At 41.2% G+C, this 25,640-nt stretch overlaps 1 protein-coding gene across 3 annotated transcripts in view; it reads right to left on the bottom strand.

Moving 5' to 3' along the window:
- Positions 1-25,640, bottom strand: part of MAP3K20 (mitogen-activated protein kinase kinase kinase 20) — a 168,867-nt gene that overhangs the window by 34,325 nt on the left and 108,902 nt on the right. For 2 of the 3 annotated variants that reach the window (XM_040643848.1, XM_040643843.1), the window contains exons 9-11: positions 23,123-23,197; positions 18,220-18,326; positions 11,117-11,252 (exon numbers count right to left, since the gene is read on the bottom strand). In XM_040643848.1, coding sequence (XP_040499782.1) covers positions 11,117-11,252; positions 18,220-18,326; positions 23,123-23,197 — 318 coding nt within the window. Of the gene's footprint in view, positions 1-2,011; positions 7,424-11,116; positions 11,253-18,219; positions 18,327-23,122; positions 23,198-25,640 lie in introns of those variants that run through there. The other variant, XM_040643858.1, reaches the window with a different exon arrangement.

Consider the following 25,640-nt stretch of genomic DNA (forward strand, 5'->3'; position numbering starts at 1 on the left):
AACCCAAGTTGCAGAGTTTGCTGTGAGGGAAAACTCACCTAACTTCCCTATCAGGTATAGACACGAAAGATGACTTTACAGAACTTTGGCCTGCATCATTTTCAAAGCCAGAGAGCTACTCACTTCAGTATATGCCCGTGGCCATAGACTAAATGAGACATGCCTACAGAATCTGAAAAAAGAAAAAAAAAAAAAAACCCAACAACTGGTGCCTGGAATTCAAGTTGGCCAGAGCCATTAGCTTTAACTAACTTACCTTGCCAGAATGGTTGAATTGCTCATAAGATAACATGGCAAGGTGTCTTTCAACCTTTGTTACAGTTATTTGTTTTGTGAATGAGTTGAAGAAAAGAAGTTGAATTTTGTTGCTTTTCCTATTAGTCTAAAAATTAGAGGGTGGGTGAGTTAATCCTTCTAATCTGCAAATATTTTGAACTCATGTGCACAAATCCCTGTTAGGAAAAGTATGCCCCTCCCTTCCAGCAGCTTTTAATTTAATTGGGGGTGAAACAGATATGGATTATAGATGGAGGAGTTCAAGGCTACCTCCACGCCGGGTTACTTAGTGCCTGCCATACAATCCTTGGTAAATTTTTGTTGAACCATATTGTTGAATGGATACAACTGCAAGGTACATTTACTAAAACGCTCAATTCTCTGGGTTTAGCACGGAAAAGCAAGGGTTTCATAGACTAAGATGGGGGAACGGAAGGCATGGTGGCTTGAGCTGGGTACTATAGGGCAAGGGATAGAGAAGTGATTCTGGGCGAGAAGCAACAAGGCCAAACACCGGCAGTGGTGTGGGGGAGAAGAGGAAAGGAGGGCATGTTTGCCTCACTGGAGACTGCATGCAGTGTGGACATGTTGGAGGATAAAGGGGAAATGCTTAACAGCTTTGCTTAAAATGCTTACATTCTCTCTAGCAATGGTTAAAATCTAGGGAGAAAAGCAGATTTAAAAGAAAAAACCCACAACACCCCCAAGTACAATGTATTTGAATGTGTACAGTTTGAATATTATGGCTAAGCTGCAAGGGTATAAATCACTGCTATCCTGTGTGTGCCCTGCTACCCCCGTGTGCCCTAGTTCCCTTAGGATTGCCCCTCTCCTCCTCTGAAATACTTGACATATGTCGGCTTCATCACATGCACTCACCTGCTTCAATGATGCAGAAAGGAAAATGACTTGAAGAAAATCTAAAACTCAATTTGATCACAGAAAATACACGACAAGTCTTGTCTTCCCAGGGCGGCTGAATACAGCTGCAGAACTGTGTCATTCCCTTTCCCATCACAGAAACCAATGTGAAACAAGGCACTTTTTTGAAGAGTGCAAGGAACAACAGACCCAGTCACAGAAATATTCCCCTGCATCAAGACTAGCCTCTGTAGGGAGTGGGGCACGTGTAGTGTTTTGGTTTGTATACAGTTCCCAAATGGTGTGCTAAACAAAATAGATAAGTATTTCTTACATGGTTGTAAACGTAACAACTAATCAAAACCAACGTATTTGGTTTTAGGGTCAAAAGGAGAGGGGAAGAGTTCTCTAGCCCCCGAGGGTGGCTCATCAAGATGGGACAAGGGGAAGGCAAAGATCCAGTGTGCTAATCCCTCCGGCAGGATTCGTGCCCCAGGCTTGCAGAGACCAGTGAGAGGAAGGCTGGAACCAGGCACTGCTCCAAGACGGTTTGAATCGGGCAAGACGGGGGTAAGTTAGTGATCTCCAGCCACATCGTGCTTTACCATTTCCTTTACGCTTTCTGTACCTCCTTAGCATGTCAGTGTACCTGCCGTAGGGTGCGCTCTAAGCCTTTCGTTCTTTGGGGATAAAAAAAAAAAAATCCACTTCGTGACTGCCCCATCGCTTTACAAATTCGTTATTTACACCCAACTGATTTCGGGAGAGAAAACCCCACATTCGTGTGTGTGCGTGTGACAGCGATTCCTTCCAAGACGTTGGGAATCCAATCTTAACGAAGATCTGATATACACAGCAACACATAACAAAGGGATTTACTGTCAAAACGTTTATTGCAAAATGGAGTCTTAAAACAAAGAAAAGCAAAGAAAAGTTCACATCAAAATGAAATGTATGACACCAACTTGGATTTCTGAATACATGGTGGACTGTGTGCTGGAATATCAAATTCCAACTACGAAATCGGTAACTGGTCGTCTTACCACACGAGTGAAATGTTCGTCCATACAAACACGATACAAGATATTTGGCATAAGATTTGCTCAGAATAACATTGTAATAGAATAGTTGAGGAAAAAGGTTTTGTTTAAAAAAAAAAAAAGTGATAATGCCATCCTCTATTCAAAGCGCACACTCAAAGAATATAAATATTTTCTATGTAGTACAAAATTTTTTAAAAGAGTGCAAAAGCAGTATGTGCAGTGTACTGTATCTGACGTTAAAAAATAAACTATTCTGCACATTATATAAAATAATCAACGTAGGTGCTTCAACGCTAGTTGTAAAGTCAATAACCGCATGCCAGAAAGCTCCTCCCAGGCCCCAGGGCGCAACTCCGTGGCAGCCCGAGGGATCGCCGCTAGTCCCTGGTACACATTTTCCCCATCACAGAAATGCTGCAGGCAATGCCACAACCCAAAGAACAGAACACATTCTTCCTTCTGGAAGTGCTTAAGTCGGAACAGGAAAACAGTCTGACTCCAAAGCAGCAAAAGGTGCCTGATTATAGAAAAACGAGGCTCTGTTACTAACGTGTGTGGTGAGACACTGCTCGGTGTAACAGGCCTGTGGCGAGTCTAGTGTTACCGAAAACCAAAAAGGGTATCAATATTTAAGTCAGAATAGCTTTTAAGATGATCTTTGATGAAATGCTCACGGCTCCAGCGAGCACGCTGAAAAATAAAGTGATATCCGTCCTAGTGCTGTGAGAAGTCATCCTGCCTCTCGCCCTCATCTTACCTCGGGTTCCCTGATTTTCACGCGGATCGGTTTTGAATACCTCAGCTGAGGTCTAACGGATCTGCTGCCTGTTAAAAGTCACCGGCTGAACGCTGGCCCTCCACTTTCCCGGAGCATCCAAAACAAATGTGCCTCTGTGCCTTCAGCCCCTTCCCCTGGCTTATTAAATGTAAAATATTAAAATGTGATTTTGCTTCAACAGAGAGTCCTTTTAAAGTCACCTCGCTGCTCTGCAGAACTGTGGCTCCCTCAGTGATGTGTGTTTTATTGATTTTGGAAGTAGCGTACTAGGAGAGTGACCCCTCCCCCAGGTAAATTTTGCTGTTTTTTAAAGTTTCCACCTGCATTCTTCAGGGGAAAGAAACCATTTTTCTGCAAGTGGGGATTTAAGATAAATGTCACCAACCTATACAATTCAGAGTGTGTGGTAGTTGTCATTTTGAAGCTGCATCCTTTGACTTGAGCAAGTTTGTTTAGGGGGAGGAATGAGATGTCGAACTCTAAAACTGCCAGGTTTAGCAGATTTCTCAGTGGAGGGAGGGCCAACGCTGTTGGTACAGTGGACGGAATTCTTCCCTGGGCAGGGCTGCCCCTGGCGCTGGGCACGCAACACACCCCCAGGCCCCGTGACCACCCAGACTCTGCCCCCGCACTCGCCAACACCATGAGGGGCCCCAGACGAGAGTGGCTGGTGGGGCGCCCTCAGATTCTGTACGTTCGACTTTATGAATACAGAAAAAAAGATGAAAAAGAGTACTTATATTTTTAGTTGTATGGCTCTGACAATTAATTACCACAACTCAGAGTTTCAACTACCATTTTGAATCTTTAAATTTCTTAGGGTTTCTTTCATTATTCTCTTTATAAATGTACATTCTTGTGAGTCAAATAATTGGAAATACATCCAGCATCAATAATTTGCCATTTCAAAAACTGATCTGAAAAGTGAATTAGAAGCTGCACAATTATCTTTAGAAATTCTGTGTAATAAACAGATCTTTTAAAAAGTAATAAAACTAATAATAGAGTCTAAATAATCTTCACAGATGGAGTGAGAACACTTTAAAATTTTGTTTATACGATTCAGATTTTAGGGATGTTCAAAACCATAGAAAGACACTGATTTGGAACAGAGAGTAAAATAATGCCGTGTGGTAATTTCGATTCCAGGTGGAGAACAATTTCAAACGTTATCACTGAAGCTTTCAATTCTGCTGTATCCTAAATCCCTGAGGTTTCTTCTTGGTGGAGTGTTGGGCTACAACCATCTCTGGAATACTGGTGAGGAAAATGGCAGCGGTTGAGAGATGGGGGAAATACTACCTCATTAATGGTAAACCTCAGTCTGCGTAGAGAGAGTCCTGTTACCTTTCTCTTTTGGCCCTAATTGGCTACTTTCATTAATGCACCAAAGTTTATGTGTAATTACAATAGGCTTATATGTAAGTGAAGAAAAATGTCAGTGTCATTCTGTTTATATGTTCTGATTTTGTTGATGATTCTTACATGAGACAGGGTTTACATTCTTACATAAAGGCACAGATCCCAAAATTAGCCCAGAGACTCCCTTCCGTGCCCACGCTGTGAACTCTGCAGCACTCCCCTGTGTGTGTGATCCTCTTCCCTGCTCCCCTTTTCAGCTTGCACTCGTCACACGTTTCTGTACCATATAACGCATTTGTTCTGTTGACGGTCAGGCTCTCCGCTCGCTGGCGTGGGTGCTCTGTGAGCGCGAACATTCCCCTCTAGAGGGTCCCTAGAACAGGGCCTGGCACAGAGCAGGGCTCAGTGAATATCTGTGGGACAAACGGCTTTATGTTTACCCAGAAAGATGTGCAGGAGGCTTTTAAACTGCTTCCTCTTTGGCTCTCTCCTGCTGGTCGCCAGACAACCGCGCCCCAGGACAGGCCGCGGAGTCGGGAGCTGCCCACCATCCCTCTGCTCCGCTCCCGGATGCTCTGCGTGGGGGGCTCAGCGTGAGTGAGGGAGCACGTCTCTGGCTGCGCCGTGTCCGTGCCTGGGTGCCGCCGGCACTAGCTAGTGGGGCGCGTGTATCCGTGCTTGCACAGATGGAGGCGTGCCACACTGGGTCCTAGGGAGCCCATCCCCTAGGGAAAGCTCCACCTGTTCTGGTTCTGCTTCGTCTGTGGGTGGTAGCAGGGCCTGCAAACACCTCAGGTACGTAGTCTTCAAAGAGCACCAGATTACATTTGTTCATATAGTTTATATTCTAAGAATGTTCTCTTTTACCTTTCCCGAAAGCTATTCTTTATAACTTCCATTTCCTACTACTCAACAAACATGACTTGAAATTGATCGCTTAGTTTTCCAGGTTACTGTAACTACTTATATTTTTAGTATCTTTTCACTGGCTAAAAGTAATGGACCACTTCCCATGGGCCTGGTACTGTGTTAAGTGCTTTACATGTATTATTTCATTCAATCCCTACAATAATCCTTTGAATCCTCTGAAGTGGGTCCTGTTATTACTCCCATGTCAAAAATGAGCACAGACACACACAGAGGTTAAATAATTTTTAACAGATTGCACAGCAGTGTTGAATCCCAATTTGACTCTAGATTCTTCTCTTTATCACTGTGGTAGAGAGACTGTTCTACATTTCACACCCAGAACATTTTAATAGTTATCTTTCTCCAAATAAAGCTGCCACAGCGAACTGATAGTTTTGTGATATTTTTCAGCTGTTAATAGGGATTAGAAGCATGTCATGTTTCAAATTTCAGGAGGCTTTTTATGACTGAATATACTTGGAAATAGTATTAGATAATATCTAGGATGATATCCTTTCTTAAATTTCCCATAAAAAGACCCACCAGAAGTATTAATAGTCAAATGAATGGCACTTCTTTCCAATACAGGCTGAAAAAAGTTTTTGTGCCTTTGCCTTTCTGTGTGTGTGTGTAGGACTACAAATGTTTTGTGGTCTTTTTAATCAGTGTTTTATAGTTTAAACAAGCTTTGACATATATGATAACATTCCGAGACTATTTCTCTGGCAAACTAGGTTTTCGGAGCGGCACCTACATTCCCTTTAACACTGGCATGGCTGAGACAGGGTTCAAAGAAAAAAAAAAAGACAACTCTGGAAGGCTGGATATGATATAAAAAGAAGCCTTCATCTGGTACTTCTGTCTCAGTAAGTATAACAACTTATCTTTGCTATTCCTTTCAGAATCATTAGTTCCCTCTTTAAAACCTCTATACACCTGTTTAGAACCCAGAACGCCCCTGCCCCTCGGGAGAACAAACGCGCACACCCCAGTGGGGGTGCAGAGCGGGTGTGTGTGAGCACTCGTGCTGCCTGCAAGTAGCTCTTCAAGACCATCTCCTTCTCCTTTTATAAACTAAGCTTAGATGGTAGTGTGGTGTTCAGAAGCTTCCAGGGCTAGCGCTGGTATGAAAGCCTGCAACATCTGCTGTTGGTTTCAACTTAGAGGATGTCTTCTTCCAGTGTACCGTTGAGATCATCTCTCAGGTTTTACTGTGAGTAGCTGTGCCATTAAGTATTGAAAATTCTTGGCATTTCGGTACTTCTGAAGAGTATTTGTTATAGCCTTCTTGCATCTCAATTTTTTTATTGTTAGATTTTGTAGTCACTATCAATTATTTCTGGCAGTACAGTGTATTACCATAAGAAAAAAAAATGTAGTGTGTTACAGGAAAATCAGTGTCAAAGAAGAATGAGGAGGTAAGAGGGCTTTCTCAAAATATAAGTCTTCTTAAGCAATTAAATAAATCAAATCCAATACAAACGTTAAAGTATTTGTTTAAAAAAGCCAGAATGTAGTTAGTTAAAATACTATATTGTGATAGAATCACAGATTTCTATAATCAGGCACCACATCTGCTGACTCAGTAAATACACCTTTCTGGCTTAACTCCCCCCACCCCCCATTTGTCTGTAAGCAGGAAAAAAAAAAGTAAAATCTTTAAAGAAATGACTGACTGTCATAGAAATGTGATTGGCCTAAAAATTCGGTGCTTATTAGTTTTCTACCTCCTTACTGGTTGTTGTACAGACTGAGCAAGTTTCTTTCGTTTTTCCAAACATTTTCAATTTTATTACTTTGCTTTCTGCTTTCATTCGCTATTATTATCCATGTCATTATCCTCCTCATCACCGTCATCATCATCATCATCGTCACCTTCTGACAAGTCAAAATCACTGAACCCCAGGGCCATGTTGACCTTCTTCCCCTTTCTCTTAGATGTGGTTTTGGAAGAATTCTGCTTGGCTTGCATGTTTATCTGCATCCCAGAATGCAGCACAGCTCCTGCTTTGTTCATTGAGAAGATATCCCCAAAGCCCATCAGCATCATGGCCTGCAGACTTTGGTTCATGCCATGGCCCTCCCCGTTACTTGCTGCTGTGATCTGACATGACATCTCTGCACTGTTTGACTCCTCTGTCTTAGATTCAAAGTAAGACTCCTCAGACATTCTTGCAGCAAGAGGCAAGAGAAGCTATCATGAGGGAAGAAAGGACAGAAGTAAAAAGAGAAATTAGGACCAATTTAAATAAAGGAAATAGATACCACAAAATTAGTGGGTGCCGCACAGAAGGTAAATGATTAGTGAAATAAATGAATGTGGGGAATTAGGTGAGAATTTGTTTAATGGCAGGTTTGGCTCCAGCATATTTGCCATCATTTGTACATGACGGAGTAAATCACAACCCAAAGTTTGCAAAGCATCACAGCAGGCCAGATTTCAAACGGGAAGGAAGTCGCAAGTTTTAAGCCCTCATTTCACTTAAAACAAAATAGTTTCGAGGATTGCACTTAATTTTTCCCAATTTCACTTTCACAGAAACATTTAGGTAACTATTAATTTAAAAAAGAAATTAAGTAGAGATTAAATCTCAAGTAAAAAAATCAGGAAACCTTGTACCAAAGAATAAAAGAGAAGGCATGAAGCAGTTCAGTAGTCAGTACCCTTCTGGGCCATTAATCTCCTTTTTATCTAGATTACTATTTGACTCTAAACTAAAACTGAGTCTAGAATTCACTGGTTTCCGTTTATTATTTATTACAGCTAGATATAAAACTAGTTATGCAACTTATGATTCACTTGTGAACAAATTCTAGATGTCTAATACTTAAGTAATAAGTATGTAAATACAAATGAGAACTGGGAGGAGAGGAAATTAGCATTAATTTAGACTGTTACCTCTTGCTCTATTCTCTAAGTGTTCATCTTTTAGCAGAATTTGTTTTCTAGGAATTCCCCCTCTCACAGTGGATACTGACATCTATTTTCTACCTTACGTAATTATTTTGAACAGCTAACCTATCCCCATAAATGTTGATCATACTCATTTCAGAGGTAGAATCGTCAGCATCTAAAAAGTGTTACTGCCTCCTCTTTTGAGGAATAAGCAAATTGAGGCTTATATTTTTTGGTGTTGCTTAAATATTGGTAAATTTATGATAAACAATGTACAGGTAACATATAGGATAATCTTTACATCCTGGGTGTAAAGATATATTTTAAGGCCAATTTCCTAATTTTTAAATTGGAGTTTTGGGTTTTTTCTTTTTTTAAGCTTGCTTTTTTTTTTCCCCCAAGTAATCGCTACACCTTATGTGGGGCTTGAACTCATGACCCCGAGAGATCAAGAGGCTCATGTTTCTCCAACTTAGCTGACAAGGCGCCCCCTGGAGTTGAGTTTTTTTAAAAATATTTTACTCTATTAGGAAAAGATCTCCAAAGTTGTTAGCTCAATAAGAACTTCATATGCTTCTGCTTTTTAGCGGTACCAGTTATATGGAAGAAAAAAAATTGCTTTATATCCTTTAACACTGGAAACAGGATATTACTTTCCTTGCAGCCAAACTTCCCAGCTTTTCAGATTTGTTTTCAATTGTTCGATTCTCTTAGGGAGCGCTTTGTTGCTGATTTATTACTTCATAGGTCCTTCCTCACGTTATGTTAAATTCTCAACAGATGTCCCTCAAATAAGTTTTTATTTCGAAAAGAAAATTTTTACATCAAGCTACAACAATTAAAAAATAAACATTGTTCGTATTTATGTTTGGAGAATTCATCTTCCCAAATACTTTCAACTACTGTTTTCATTTCAGGAAAGAAAATAGTGTCCTTCCTTGAAATAAATCCAATAATTCCATTTTTTATGAAGTTACATAAATGTTAAACTTCTTTTATAATTAAGATGAGGCTACAGACACACGGAAAGCCTAAGCCTCCAGCTACTTTCTTTTTAAAAGGTTTATTTTATCTTTCTCTCGGAAACCTCATTTAAAGTCAACTAGAAATTGATGTAAGGATAAAAGAAAATACCTACTTAGAAATACCTGAGCACAAACTTTCCTTCAGAAATACCAGCTCTAAGCAGAAGAGACATTAAAAAGCAAATACTGTAAGAAAAAACTTAGCCTCGTAGGTTTAAAAAAAAAGGAAGAAAATCTCTGAGATCATGCTTCATGCTGTCCATTGTTAGATGGTAGCCTTCAGAGCGGTTCCTTTACAGAAAGTTTTCTGGAGTTAAAATGCAGGCATACACCCTACTGAGCACTCCCCTATGGTTTCATTATTTATTACACAACTATGTTACTAATAGCAATAATGTGTGCAAGGCAGCCCACGATTTCTTAGCAAAACTAATGCCAATAAACCAAAGAAAGATTCTAAGGCATACTGTAATAGGTAGTTTAAAGTTTTTTCTTACAATGCTACATTTAGAAGGAGTCAAGCCATGCAGTGCTTTATAGCTTAAGATTTCAATGTACTTAAAAAAAAAAAAAAAGAACCAAAAACCCCACCTCTCAGCCTTCAGGAGACAGCCATGTTTCTGACTCTGCTCAGCTCTGGGAGAAGCAGTGCTCCTTGCAGACCCTTAGGGCAGTGCTTTCTGAGTCTGCCGGTTGGTACCAATTCAACCAGAACAGGAGACTTCTCTTGACCTCCTTCTCGAGGGGCAAGTTAAATTCACTGAACTTACTTACAAATGTGGAACCTTTTAATGTCCCATGGCAGCCTTTTGTATAGCAATTCAGTTCTTACTTTGGAAATCCCTGCACAGCCAGAGTCACTTTGGAAAAAGTTAAATCTGATAATAAACATTTAACTTCACTGTTTTTCCCTTTTTCGGATATCTGGTCGCTTCTCCACATGAACTGGAAAAGGAGGCAAACTATTTTATTCTTTAGGCACTGGAAAATGCTTCGCAACTGGGCACTGGCTGCTTAATGAAGATTAAGGCTTTTAAAAATAGGAAAGCTTTTTGAGGATCATAAAGTGAAAGGCACTTAAGTATTTTTTTGGTATAACTGCCACAGCAACTATCAAAAATGAATTTAAAATATGTAACAAGTTTACCTCTAATCTTACCATTACTTGTGATTTTAAAGTGGACAAACATTACCCATTAAAAACCCTGAAAAAGCCAGTGATAAACTTAATTCCTGAAATGATAAATCATTACAACAGGGAAGAATGCTGAAACTTGATTAGACTTTAATATATCATGGCAGGATATAGGCGCAAGCTAAATATTTAACTAGCGAAATCCTTAAAAAGAATCTTTATTTTCCTCTAAATAGAAGACTTGGAAGAAAACCAAGGTATTTCCTAAGTGTAGTAAATACTGGAGCCTTGTCCCAAGGGAAGTCTTTTTCTAATCTTTTGCTGCAATGATTATAACACTACATCGAGTGAGGAATATTAATGCTTGTCATTTATATGTCACTAAGTTTGCTTTCTTTTAGAAGGAAACCTTGGTTAAGTTCTGCCACATCAAGACTCTTAGACAGCTAGCTGCCTCGGCCTTATGCTTATTAATTACTGATGGACTCCATGGAGTTAATCAGCCTTTAGGCACATGTTCTGGAGATCTAACAGATGGTATGAAAATACACTGCATTTTATTTTTGTAATTCTAATATACAAACACACTGACAATAACAGTTCTTAGAGAAAGAGCCAGAAATAGGCTAAGCTTTTCTTTTAAATTTCTGGCATTTTGTTAATTGAAATTAGATCTGCGTGCTGCTTGCGTGTAAACGCAGCCCCTTTCCCGTGCAGGCAGAAGGCAGAAAGTGAGGAGCTTGGGGGGGGGGCGGGGAGAGGGCTGCCATGCTGCCCGCTAGGCTCCATCTTCTAAGTGGGGGGCTGAGCTACCCTGTTGGGAGCACTCACCGGGGTGTTGGACTGCTCCGTCAGCTTTTGCTCCCACATCCTCAGACGTCTTTCCCGTTCTTTGAGCTCCTGCTCTTTACAGCTGAGGTCCCGTTCGAGTTTCTTCAGCCTCTCCAGGGTTGCTTCAATTTCGCACCTGCACAGAGATGACTGGTTTAAGTCTCAGCTTTGCTCAAGAGTTATTAAGCGCTTAGTGGTTCATCAGAATGCTTCATCAGTGTGAAAGGCTAACATTTGTGCTTTTATTTTTCACCAGTTTCATTGAGATATAACGGACCTACACCACTCTGGAAGTTTGTGTACAGCATACTACTTTGAGTTACACATACTGTGAAATGATGACCGCTATCAATTTCATTAGCATTCATCATCTCATACAGAAAAAGCAAAAAAAAATTTTTCTTGTGATGAGGATTCGAAGATAGACTCTCTGAACAATTTTCTCATACATAATACATCAGACTGTAGTCATGCTGTACATTACATTCCTTGGACTTACGTATCTTGTAACTAGAAGTTTATGCCTTTTGACCACCTTCCTCCTATTTGTCCCCCACTCCCTAACCATAAATCAGATCCTTTTTCTCTGTGAGGTTGGAAAAACTTGTGCTTCTAAACCAAACAGTAAATAAGAACGGAGAATAAGAAATCTGTCATATCCTACAAAATCAAGAGGTAGTTTCTAGTTTAGGAAAAGTGCAAAGTCCTTCCTTAACGAAGCATCGGAGACCCACTGGTAGGGCCTAAGCTATGGGGCCACGTGCTGGTCTCGCTATTTAGCGAACACTGACATTCAAGTAGCCCTGTACAGCTTAGCGCTATTACACATGACCCCAAGCAACGGGTTCTAACCCCATATAAAGAGATGGGGAAAATGATATTCAGGTTAGGTGCTCCATGTCCCATCGCCAGCAAATTCACGTTCACCTCTTCCCTAGCTGGGTGCCTCATCAACTGATTGACCCGGTTTCCTCTGCTAGAGGGGGCGACGATTATCTTAAATCGGTTCCCCAACCGGCCTGATCCTAGTAACTACCCGGCAGCTTGTTAACAAGTACTCAACAAAACACAGATTCCTAGGCCCCTTCCTTAGAGCTCATGATTCAGTAGGGGGGGTGGGGCCTAGGAATTTCTGTTATTTAATAAAAGACCCAGGTGACTTTTATAAACAGGCAAGTGTGGGCCAGATGAACTCTAAGATTCTTTCAAAGTCTCGTCATTTTTTTTTTTTTTTTGGGAAGTTCCCGCCTCAGTCTCTCTGTAGGCTGACCAAGCTCACCCCTGGGGATATGTCCAGTTCTAGGAACCTGTCCTTTGTAGAAAGTGAACTGCTGACATGGCTCAACACAAGCTGTCTTCTTCCTTCAGGGCCGTCACAGTGAGTGAGTGTGTGTGTGTCTCAGTAGCTGGAAGTTCCTTCCCTTGGGGGTCTGAAAGGCCTGGAAGCAGCTGACGGCTGAAGGTTAGCTGTAAGTGCTGCTTCCGGGTGCCACTGAGACAGACCCGCCGGACCCACGGCGTGAGGCTGGCTGGGACCCTGACGATGGGAGGTACTGCCCCAGACGTAAGTGAATGGATATGTGTAACCCAAAGCTGCCTATTTGTCTCCAGGGAAAATTAGACTAGACGGGCAGCTTACTCCAGTGCCCTTGTGGATGAGAACGAAATGAAAACAAGAAAGCTGTGGGCATTAACTGGCGACATCCAAGACAGGGAACAGCTCCTGAGGGGGGTCTGGATCTGGGCCTGGCACTTCACCAGTTGTCTGAAAGGTACACCGCGGGGCCAGGGAGGTCGCGAGTGAGTGTAAAAGCATCTGCTGTCAACAACCCCAGCCCTTTTCCTGGTGCCATTTGAAAATAACAATGACAGAAGTAGAGTCACACTACAGACCCTAAAGAAAGGCACTAAATCAGCAATCTTCCAGAATTACGACGGTCATAAAATCCACGTTTTATATTTCTGGGCATTTCTGACAAGAGTATTATGCTCATTCACAGATGAGTTTGTGTTTATTTTCCAGATGGAGGATTGAGGGGAGAAAATCACTGTGGAAAAACTTAGGTGAAACTTTGGTGACAAAGGAAGGATGAGCCACCCTGGGAATCGGGGGGTAAGCGGGCGACGGAAGGAGGCAGCAGAGCCGGGCACGCTCGGCGGTAGAGGGCTGGGGCCTGGGGCTGCTGTCCGCACGGTGCTTTGGCCCGGCCACCCGCACCCTGCCAGACAGACGCAGTGTGCCCCGGCTCTGTTCGGTGTAGGGCCGGCACACTCGAGCCCACTCGTCTCGTAAGCTAAGTTTCAGCTCTGGGAGCCGACTGTGGTTGTGAGCCCTTCCGGAAAACAGATCAACAGTTAAGCCGAAAGCTGTGACACGGAAAACCAAACACTGAGTAAAGTGTGCTTCCTCAACCCCCGTGCTCAGGCTGAGCACGTCCAGCACTGCTCCCCCGGGCGCCCCGCGTCTGCAGCGGGGGCTGGAGGCGGCGCGGGCACCGGGGCATCAGGACAGCCGCGCCCTCACTGCCCCCTGCGTGGCGCACGCGTTGTTTTGCATCAAATCGTGATGCATGTGGATCACCTTCCTGTTCTAGGAAGTGTTTTAAAAAAGTCTTTTAGTTGCTGAAAATTATGGGTTTTTTCCTTAACTCAAACCCAACTAAGGTTGACTTCCCCTCGTATCAATTTTCCAAATGCCAAAAGCAGGGAGTGAACTGGAATTATCTTTTTAAGGTCAATTTGTAAAAAGAGCCGTATCACACGTGACGATAGACAGACAGAATGTACAGTAGTGCTATACAGTAAACGATTTGTGCTAATATCCAAATCGCAGAGGTTACATTTTTTGATTTGTTTTTTGTTTTGAACAAGGCATGCCACAGCGAGAATATTCTGATCACCAAGGAGGAAGACAGCCAGCAAACATTCTGCCAAGAGGCCCAGCTCTGAACACGCCGTCCCAGCACCGCACGACTCGCTCAGTGCGGATCACCACAGGTCTGTAGACAGTCACACGGGGCAGTGAAAACTGCAGACACGATCACTAGGGTGACACATTTCTTGTTCTTAATACTCACTGCTCTTATTGCTAATAAGTCAATAAAAGGAGAGAGAAGCTAAAAGATATGGTGAACAAGGAAATGCCTGACAGATTTCTTTCCTATCATCTATTAGGTCAAAGGAAAAAACACAGTTTATGTGGCTTTTAATAACCTAGTTTTAAAAACAATTTTAAGAATAATCATTTAATTCTCTAAAACAGTGTGTTTCATCGGGTCTATGTGTAAGGAAGCTCTACCAGAAAACAAGCGTTTGCCAGAAACACCAGATTTCCTACACATGCTTTCGACCCTAGTCATGTGGTTTCAAACCCCAGCCAAAAAGGGGAAAGAGAACAGTCTGTGTTGTTCTTAGAAATATCCAGATGATCTGACAATGCATTTAATTCTTTTCGGTATGTGGCATAGAGTGGGGTAGATGTTTTGCCTTAATCATAACCCGAAACGATCGTGCTCTATAGTATTTCTCTTTGCTCAAAGGAAATGAACTCTGCAAGCTAATGAGCAGCAGGCGTGGCACTGGCCACGGGTCCACGAACAGCACTGCACAGTCGGTGTGTCACCGCGGGCCTGTGGGGCCAGACCACGCACTGGCTCGGTCTCACATGGTGTGATCGTGGACAGGTGACCCAGCCTGTCCAGGCCTCAGATTCTGCATCTGTGGTAAGAGTCAGGATTGCCATGTGCAAGCGTCTGGTAAGAATACAATGAACGACAGCTGTGTGTATTGTTACTTTGACTAATACTATTATTAGTATTACCGCCATGGTTTTAACCAAGTTCAGTTAAAACAGCTCTGCGACTTCTCAGACTGGCTTAGTGGTTCGGGTAAAGATGACTAGGTCTTCTCTCACCAGCTCTCAGGATTAACTAGTTCCTGAAAGACAGCCAGGAGGAAGCCAGCGAGGCAACTGTTTGCTTTTTACTAAACTACGTTAATCTATTAACCAACGTTATTCTCCTCATCTTTTCAACTGTCCACGTTTGTAGGACGTAAAGATATCCAAAAAGAAACTGCTCTCTCATAATTTCATTATCCATTGCTAACAGGGGCCTTCTGATACTTTGTGTGCACATACCACATATATGTAAGTTTATTTTATAAAAACTGCAATCGTCCCAGTCATACTGGACCCTAGCCTCTGTTTTTAAATCATCTGTCAGATCTGTATTATCATGAATGGCTCCATCTATTCTGTATATGGAGATATCATCCGTTTTTAAAACATAAAAACCACAAAAACCCAAAAATCTTCTATTGCACTGCCAGTCCAGTTTGCAATTCTGAACGACGCCGTGCTAATAAGCGGGTGTCCATACATTCTTGTACAACCTTTCCATTTATTTTCTTAGGGATAAAATGGTAGTGATGGAAGGGTCTGAAAGGCAGTATTTTCACCAGCAACATATAGAAAGTTCATAATGCTGGATATTTTCATAACGTAAATCTTTGCCAATCTGGTAAATGAATAATGTTCCCTTATAGTTACTTATTTTTCATATTTATTGGCCATCTGATTTCTCCTTTTGTGAAATGCCTTTCATTCCTTTAGAATGAGATCATAATTAAAATGTTATTTTAAAGACAGTAACTCTGTCTACTACAGCGGTTTTCAGAGTGTGATCTGGGGACGCATGAGAGCTTTTCAAAGGATTCCAGAGGTTAAACTGGTTTTCAGAATAACATTAATACAGGATTTGCCTTTTCTACTCTCATTCTCTCACAAGCATACAGACTTTTCCAGAGAATTCATGATAGGTGGCAAAGCCACAGGCTGAATATAGAGGCAGGATTTATTGTTTCTTCAATGAATCAATAACTACATGTTAACATTTTTTTCTCCATGCTCATTTTGAGTATGGTAAATATTGACAAATGTAATTCATTGAAACAAAAGCTCTTTGTAGTCCTCAATCATTTTTCAGAGTGTAATGGAGTCCTGAGACCAAAAACTTCTGGACCCGCTGAGCTATTATATAGGGAAAAGGTTGTGTAGCAGTATGGCATTTGTCTTGGACGTTTATGATGGGTATTGCTTTTGGCCATATGGAGCTTTCACATTTTTATATAGAAAACTTACCAACTCCCTCCTTATATTCTGATATATAGTATCTGAGATACTGTATCTCAAGGGTATCAACAGTAATGTTAAAATCCCACTGATCTTTTGGAGAACAGATCAAACAGCATCTCAGGAAATCCTTTCTTCCCCTGTCAGACTAGATTAGATTTCGTGGTTGTACAGTCTCAGATGTCCAGTACGTCTCTGTCATCATACTTATACAAGTAACTTTTTAGGACTATTTTGATATTTATATGTGGTAGTGCAACATGAGACGCCGCAGTCCATGCTGGGGGTGCTCCGATCACCACAGCACAGTACACGAGCACCTTGCCCCCGCGGAGGCTCACGGACTATCCGAATGAGTGAATGTCAGAAGCACACTTGTTATAGTCAACAAATTAGCTTACGTATTTCTGTTCTCTTGTGTAATAGCGTAATGTCTTTTAATATTACTACCCCCGTGGTGTTTCCTTCCCCGAGTATTTATTGAGCCACTGCTGGGTTCAAGGCACATTCTAGATGCTGTAGGTACAGTAATGAACAAAAGAGATGATCTGACCCTTTTACACTTCAGCCGGTGAGAGATTAAACAACAAACTACAGAATTACATAGTCATTCCAATAGCAGTCGCGGCTATGAAGGAGATGCTGTCCGGACACATACAGTGGAACCTCATCATCCAGGGTCAGAAACACTTCCCTAAAGACATGTTATTTCAGTTGCTGTCTGAATGATGAACAGGAGCCAAGTTGGATGCGGGCGTCAGGGGTGGTATGCCACTGAAAGGGATGAATTTTATACAGAAGAAACTGCATTTGCAAGGCTCTGAACGAGGAAGAAATATGCATCTGTTGAGGGACCAGAAGCCAGAAATTAAGAGGCAGAACTACGCTCTTAAGGTAAGACTGCTGAAGTCAGCACAAAGGGTCTCATGAGTCTTGTGAAATGTTAGTCTTTGTACTAGAATAATCCCTTACATGGATTTAAAAGAGGAGTCATTTGATTAGATCTGCACTGACCTCTTACTGTAGGAAACAACATTATTACATGTTTTGTTAATTATTTAAGTCCAGACAAAACCTGTCATACCTACACTCAGACAGTATGTGTTTTGTTTCCCTAAATAAAAATTCATTTAACTCATTGGCCCTGGAGATTTCAAAAGAATAAAAATAAATATTATAATATTAATAACAGTTTACAATAATACTATTATTGTAAAACACTATCAAACAGAAAGCCCAAGGAAACGTCTACTAACAGGAGTAAACAACTCCATCCTTTTCCAAGTGCGTGCAGTACTCCCTGGGCATCAGCAGGTGGCGCAAGGCGTCGCGTTACCGCCGCGGCTATGGGAGCCGAGAGAAGTTACTTCAGTCTCTGCTGAGTCAGGGAGGAATAATGTCTGCTCCCAAACATGCTATTTATATTCCTGCAGCACGTGACCTGGCTCGACTGTCTCGTCCCGGGCTTGCTTCTCCCACTCACAATACAATTCTCTCATTACTAAGTTTGTTTTACACTTGACAAAATTTAATAGGATTTAGAACATCAAAAGTTTTCTTTTAAAAGTGTTTTTATAGTCTCCCTATCCCCTCCGTCAACAGATACAGTACTCTGCAAATCCCTGGGCAAACAGTATTTTTATTTCTCACTGGACAGAGGCCAAGGCTTCTGTAGTACACGGACCGTGTAGTACAGAGAAATGTCTGGTAACTATCTTTTGCCTCAGAAGATGTGAATTCAATATTCTTTCCAAATACTTAGACGTATAAGCGTAGAGGATTGCTTTTTTGTTTATGTATGAAAGGGAGGACTTATTAGATGTCCAAAATAATGTAACATAAAAAACAAAACTCTAAGTTATGCTTAGAAGCCAGGGCTGTCCTCAAGTTCACTAGTTCCCTTCTTCAGTGAAGCTGGTCATGGTCTTTTTAAAAAAGCCGGAGGCCATGACTCGGCGCAAGGCTTACTTACCTCCACTCTGCCTTGTTGTGCAGGAATGAGTTACACTGGTCGGGAAGGTTAGTGTCATTTGACATGGACTCCAGAATCGAAATGATTTGCTTAAAAGATGGCCGTTTCTGAGGAAGAGAAAATCATCACTTGTTGGGACTTAAGAAAGGAGGTCTCGAAGAGAAAATTCACAAGCACAGCAATAAGCTCGACGCACAACAAAACTAAATGGCGTGCAATGTCCTGATCGAGTTACTTCACAACTGTCAGACCGCTCAGGTTGAAGGGGACCAAATTCCTTATGTTCAATAAATTGTAAGAACAGACTCAGATGTCATTTTTCTATCGTGGGGCCTACGGTTGGTATAATTACAGTTTTTCCTCCAGGTGAGGAAAGTACCAATTCTCTCTTGCGTATGATTAAGGACTCCTAAAAGGGAAAAAGGCAAGTCCTTTAAAAACCTATGGGATACAGCAGGTTTGTAAAAGCTAATGGTAGAATCGGGATGGTAAGTATACCGTTGTTCACTGTAAAATTCTTATAATAAAATGTTGGGGAAAACCCTAGTTAATCTATGAGAATAAAATTGTCTCAACCACTTGCTCAGAGAAAAATTCCCCAATTTTCAAGCCATTTTAACTTCACTGTTCTCAGTGTTTATTCCACATCATAACTCGTTCTGGAGCTGGGAAACTCTAAGGTACTGTTTACTAGAAATTGAAAAAGCAGCGGTTAGGCACACTTCTTTAGCTAGCAGTAACTGTATTTGTCGGTTTCTTTAGACTCCAGCCAAGGGTGAGACAAAAGGTTAAAACAAAAATGGAAGGAAGATAATAAAAGGATGATGCACATTCTCTCTTCATCGCGCCTCATAATTATACCATTTCTGAGCAAATTACGGTTGCAGCAATTAAAACATGCATTTGAATTTAGGAGCACAAAACAAGGAACAATGTTGAGGTGGCTTGCTCTCAGGACTTGAGTGCTTCCTACATTAAGAAGGACGATTTTTCCATTTCTCAGGAATATAAAACTGGGATATTGATTGAGTTCTGCCTTTACTGCACTTTTAAGGGAATGTGTGCCTGTGTGTGTGTGTAAGTAGAGGGCTTAAATAGCTAAATGTCACTGACCCCCTTTAGAGCCTTCTAATAACAGAATGCCTGAAGTAGAAAATTTGAAAAATATTTTGTCTTTTAACTTTAATTCCTCTTACTATGTGTCAGGGTGTGAAAGGAAAAATTTTTAACTGTGCACAGGAATTCATATAATAAATACAGGATTTTCATTTTGCATGGAAAACAACAGGAGAGGCTAACAAATTTTTAAGGAATATTTTTCCCTACATTTAATCATTCTTGAAGTAAAACTCTTCTTTTTTTTTTTTTTTTTTTAAGATTTTATTTATTTATGTGACAGACAGCCAGCGAGAGAGGGAACACAGCAAGCGAGTGAGAGAGGAAGAAGCAGGCTCCCAGCGGAGGAGCCCGATGTGGGACTCGATCCCGGAACGCCGGGATCACGCCCTGAGTCGAAGGCAGACGCTTTAACGACTGCGCTACCCAGGCGCCCCTGAAGTAAAACTCTTCTGAAATTAGGTGACAAGTATCCCTAGAAAAACCTCAATTTTATAGGTAGAATATACTCTCAGATGGAAATTACCAAAGTGAACATTTTAAAAACAACAATGTAGAATTTTGTGGTTAATGATATTTTATGAATACTATGGTTACAGAACACAGCACTTGGTCCAGGCTTAGGTTTTCTTTTAGTATTATGCAGGTTTTGCTCACATTAAAAAAATTATAACTAGGACCATTTATTAAGCATCTATATACATTACCTGTTATCTTCATTTTATAGATAAGGAAAACCCATCTCAGAAAAGTATGGCTTGCCCAGTATCACACACGAAGCAAGTTTCTGAACCAGGGGCAAGGCTCTTAAAGCCTTCAATATGTTTTATCACATGAGGGTAAGATGTTACTTCCTACCAAACTCAGGGGATTCCCCCCCCCCCATTTAGAAATGCCATTTTAGAACTGCAAACAATATCCTTTACTTCCTTCTACTCTTTGATAAAACACTTTGAGCACCTGGTATAAGCCATTGGCATGACCTGACATTTACCCAATACCAGCTTTCTCATGTATTCCCTTCCACCTCCTCATCACAAAAGAACATTTTTCTATAGGTGAGCTGAATATTTTCATCTATGTCTTTAAAGCTAAGGGCTAGGGGAAAAAAAAGAAGGAAAAGTCTGTAGGCAATGACAGCTCGCTCTGTGTGCACAGGCCTGGCATCCGCTACTGGCTGAACTGCTACATTCTTAACAGCCAGGAGAACTAAAATGTGTCTTGGTCGGGCTACTTTAGTCACCACCCTGGGCCTCTGCTTAGTGTTTGTGAGGTGCTACAGGCAGCTCTGTTCCCTCAAAGAGACTGCAGTCCATGTAGGAAGAAGATCCAGCAATTGTAATTTAAGAAAATACAACTGCACAGGGTAAGAAGGTAAGGCAGGAGCCCGGACTGTGGCTTAGGAAAAGGAGGACTAAGTATGGGCTGGGGCACACAGAATAGCCAGAGAAGGAAGGCCAACAAAGTCCTCAGGGGAGGAAAGAAAAGAAGAGGGCATGGCCAGGGAAGGAAGGTGTGTAAGGGTCTGGAGGTCAGCCCCGGGAGCTGGAAGTATTGGCTGCAGTTTGGGGTGTATAATTAAATACAGGGGGGATATATTAATTATATCAGAATAAAATGCCTTGAATTTAGGCAATAAAAATCAATCTTAAACTTTCTTTTGACCTCACCTGGCCAGAACACAAGATTCTGCTCGTCCTAAAGCAGGGTGAGCTTGCTACGTGTTAAAGATGTGCCACGTTCATGGCGTCAACACCAGGCCTAATGTCCTTCCTGTGTTAGGTGTTTACACTGTCATTTAATTAATGCACCATAAACGTATATTCTTAGAATTTTAATTAATGAAGTACAGTTTCCGATTAAGAAATTCAAAACCTGCTTTGCATACTGAAATATAACTGCAATTATAAAGGATCTAGTTGCATTAATCTAATTCAATGCAGATAATTTCAGGTGAAATTTTCATTTAAGCAGCAGAAGAAATACTGCCAAAATGACTACATATGCCACAACGGACATAGAACTGGTAGAGTATGGAGAAGGTAGTACGATAGCATTTTAAAAATATAAATGTTCTAGAGCAGGCCTGCAAATATCTGAGTATATTTTCTGCCGGATTAGCTGCAAAGTGCAGGCATTTCTCTTAATGCTTCAAAACCGCATATTCTGCAAATCATACACTAAAATAATAGGACCTAAACAGAGGCAGGGCAGACCATGCCATACCTGTGCAACTCTGTCATGGACTGCTAATAAAAACAATACTAAGTAAAAACACAGAACTCAAAAATGTTAAATTCTTTAATAAAAAACAATACTAAGTAAATATCAGACTCTCCTTTAAAAAAAAAAAGGGGGCAAAGGTAGTTTGTTGAACAAGAGTGAAAGCAAAGATTAAGGCTGCTGGTTCTTGGGGCAAAGGTGAAATGTGCAAACCTGGGAGGCCCCACAACGAACTCCTCCAAGACAAAGCACAGGCCAGCCCAGCCAACGGGGAGCACATGGGGCCGAGGGGCCTCAGATCGGCGTCCCTGGCTGCTCTATCGGCCGCACTACCGTACGAGCTACTGTCCTCGGTGTTGAGCTGTTCGCACATGGTGGTGGAACCACATGCTAGGGAACCTGTGTGACTGGGTGTGGTGAGTACTCAAACTCACCGGCTGTTCATGCCTCTTCTCTGTACACACTCTTCCTGGGGGCCAGACTGGAACTGGCCTTAAATTAAGGAAGAAATTCCATTCTGAAGTCTTTGTTTTTAGATCTCTATTTAAAATGTCAGTTTGCAATATATCTATTTCCAGGAAAAAGTGGACAAATTTGAACTATAAAATTATAGTTCCTTTCTGGGGTCTGTCTCCTCTTTCAAGGGTTTAATCTGTGAGGGTCTTTTTTTACTTTCTTTTTATTATGAAAAATTTCAAACATACACACATGTAGAGAGAACAATGTAATAAGCCTCCATATACCTATCACTCGGCTTCAAAAATTATCATGGCCAATATTGTTTAATCTATTTCCTTTCATTTTATTTTGAAGCAAATCCAAGACTCGCCTATCATTTTGTCCATAAATATTTCCTTATGTATGTGAGAGTCTTTTAAAATGATCTTTGCAGGGAAAGGAAATGGGCCTTCATGCTCAAATGTGATAACCACATGAAAGTCTAAATTTTGGAATGTCTCCAACTCTATTGTGATAGCTTCAAGATATCATGAATCTGGACAAGGAGTAAGCATCGGGTTTCTGTAGAAGGACTACTCCGGCCTGGTCTTTGGTTCAGACCGCTTGGGCTCATTCTCCAGTCTCACCGTGTACTCGCAGTGGCCTTGAGCATTACTTAACTTCTGTGTGCCCTGACTCTTCATCTGTAATATGGGTGGAATAACAGACTTACGTCATGGAGCTATTCTGAGGAATAAATGAGCTGATGTACATAAAGTGCTGGGACTAGTGCCTGGCATGTAATAAGCACTGTGCTGGCCATTTTTAGAACACGAAGGTGCGACAGTTCTTATTAAAGATTAAAAGCAATGGAATGCAATTCTTTCTGCTGAATCAAGAGTGCCAGAGGGCTGTAAGAAAGAGCCAGTAATGAATTTCTAAGGATCAAGATAAGCAGATAGCAGCAGAGAGCCTTAACAATCCATCTGGGGCCCCAGGAGTAGCAATCCAGCTTTGCTTTGTAATGACTCATTACCCCGAGTTTTAAAAACTCAAAGCCAAACAAGTGAAATTTCAGAATTCTGAACGACCAAAAAAAAAAAAAAAAACCAAAAAACTGACTTACCTTGGCATCAGCTTCCCAACACTGACGTAACAGCTCAGCGAAACTTCTGGGGCAGCTGCTTGGAATGGTTAATCTCTACCACAGAGAAAGGAAAGACAACACAAGGATTTACTCATGAAGGTAGGCAAACGCTCTGAAAGTTCATAAAAGAGTTACGTTAAGAGCACAAACAAGTCATTAAATGTAAAGCTTCCACTGATTGATAAGATGGCAGGTGAGAATTTATGTTTAGATTCATCATTTCTAATCTCTAAAGACACTTTTAATACTGTTCTTCTAAAAAAGGCATCCCGGTGGATGGAGACGTCGGGTTCTGCACAACAAATGCAATGAAACGTACACTCGAGTCTAGAAGAAACTACAGTAGGAGAAGGGCCAGGTGGAACGGAAGTAGGAACTCGAAACGCACAAATCTATCACTGTTCTTGCACTGGCGGCTATGAAATAGGCGAGCGGCCCAGGCAGCTAGGAAAGCAGTTCAGCTGTGGCAGCAGGCATCACACCTCTGCAAACGTCTCCAGCACAGACCGTCACAGAGCTCATCTGAAAGAAGACCGCCTCTTCTCACTGGCCAATACGATGCTCGGACATATGACTCATTATGGCTCCAGTGCAAGGGCTGGATACAACAAAGATGACACGTGCACATCACTCCCGTTCCAACAATTTACACGAGTGTTTCTCCAGAACTTGCCATGCCCCAGGAGGCTCTTTGGAGATCTATGGAGGCATTTTTGTTTTAAAGACTGGAGAGTTGCACCTGGAGCGGGTCAAGAATGCTGGACATCCTTCACTATGTTGTAAATCCCTAAGTACTCCCCTGCACCCGAGCAAACTTCAGATGCCCCCGTGCAATCAACAAGGTTTAATCATTTTCTGGCTCTGGACTCTCTTTGATTTATAATAAACAAAGTATATCCTGAGCAGATTTCAAATGCAATGAACGAAGAATGCAACTGCCAAATAAAATAAATCAAGGGCAGATTGATCTTTGCATTATTCATAACCTTACCAAGATTTTTGGAAAAAGTCACCTACGACAGCATTACTCATGCTGCCGGAATCATTGATACAATTCAACTCCATTCTGCATTTGTAGCTGTTGAAGCCTGCTTATCCATAGGTACAAGCTTCTAAAACTGTTCCATTTTCTCCTCTCCTGCGGTCATGCCTGCGCATTTATACACTGTAATAGATATTTATTTCTTCTTTATATTAATTAGAGCATTATGTTGACTTTAAAAATACAATGTGTGTGGGTACGTTGTACTACATCTGAATTTCATTTCCAGGAAGTAGAGGGAGCGTGAACAGAGCTGTTAGCGAGAGAGGCCTGGGTGTGAGAGTTGAGAACCCCTGCAATAAGAAGTACCAAGAAGATGGATTCCGCAGTATTGCTTACCAAAGCAGTTTTGCAAATAAAAAACTGAAACTGAATTTAGTTGTATCTGGGGGAGACTATGGAGAAAACTAGAAGAGTTGGCCTGGCAAGAAGCAGATGATCTGTATTTAGAATTACAGATAACCTTAAAATCCAAATAAACCAAAATAAATAAAACCTGAAAGTTTTAAACAAAACAGCCCGTGCCAAGTTAAAGGCTATGCTAAACATTTTTTTTAACTGATTACATAGGATAGAGGAGATCTGGTAAGCTGTACTCATTTTACTGTAATGTGAACTGGAATCCTTTTGATGAAGATCAAAAGGAAAATCAGGTGTTTACTTTTTAAAAATATTTATATAAGACGGTTGGTTGGGAGTGGCAACTAAGAGAAACAAGGTGATTGCGATTATTCAGCTGAATGCACCCCACGGCAAAGTAACTTCTCATAAAAGGGAACACTTTCAATATAACTTTTTCACACTTTTCTAAGAACTGAAATGTGACCTGGATGAATACGGATGGATGTTAATCTTTTCTATCATCTTTTCTTACTGAAACACTTTTCAGCTACTGCATCTGAGACATGATGAAAGAAGACATCATTATTTTAAATTATCTCATATGGTCAAATATCAGTTAAATCTAGACTCAGACACTAATGTAAGGGTTTATTTGGGTGCAGTAAAAAGGACTTTAAAAGAAAATGCAAAGTATTTAAGCCCTGATTACAGAACCGTGGGCATTCCCAACGCATTAGAACATCCTGAGATAACCAGATACTAGCAACGGATTCGCCACACTACTTAAAACTTAAATATTTTAAAAGTTCCAAATTTAAAATGAAAATATTTCCCAACCACGAAATCAGGCATGGCAGTTTTTAAGGAGCATATGCTGCTTCTGCACCATTTTCTACGTAAGATGTAAAAAATGACTTTTTGTCAATTATTTTTTACTCTCTTTTTTCCAAAGTGTAGTCAACAATGGATTAAGGTTTTGAGGATTTCTGTTAATAGTTTGGGGTGCCTATTAAGAATAGTTTGGTTAAGTGACAGAAAATGCTCAGGTCCTGCTCTCAGGGCCCTGAGAGGAGCCTGGGCTCGCAGTGCCGCGGGGAGCCTGCTTAGGGTTCT

Source organism: Ursus maritimus, unplaced genomic scaffold (genome assembly GCF_017311325.1).
Source record: "Ursus maritimus isolate PB19 unplaced genomic scaffold, ASM1731132v1 scaffold_1, whole genome shotgun sequence".
In the NCBI taxonomy this organism is placed as follows: Eukaryota; Metazoa; Chordata; class Mammalia; order Carnivora; family Ursidae; genus Ursus; species Ursus maritimus.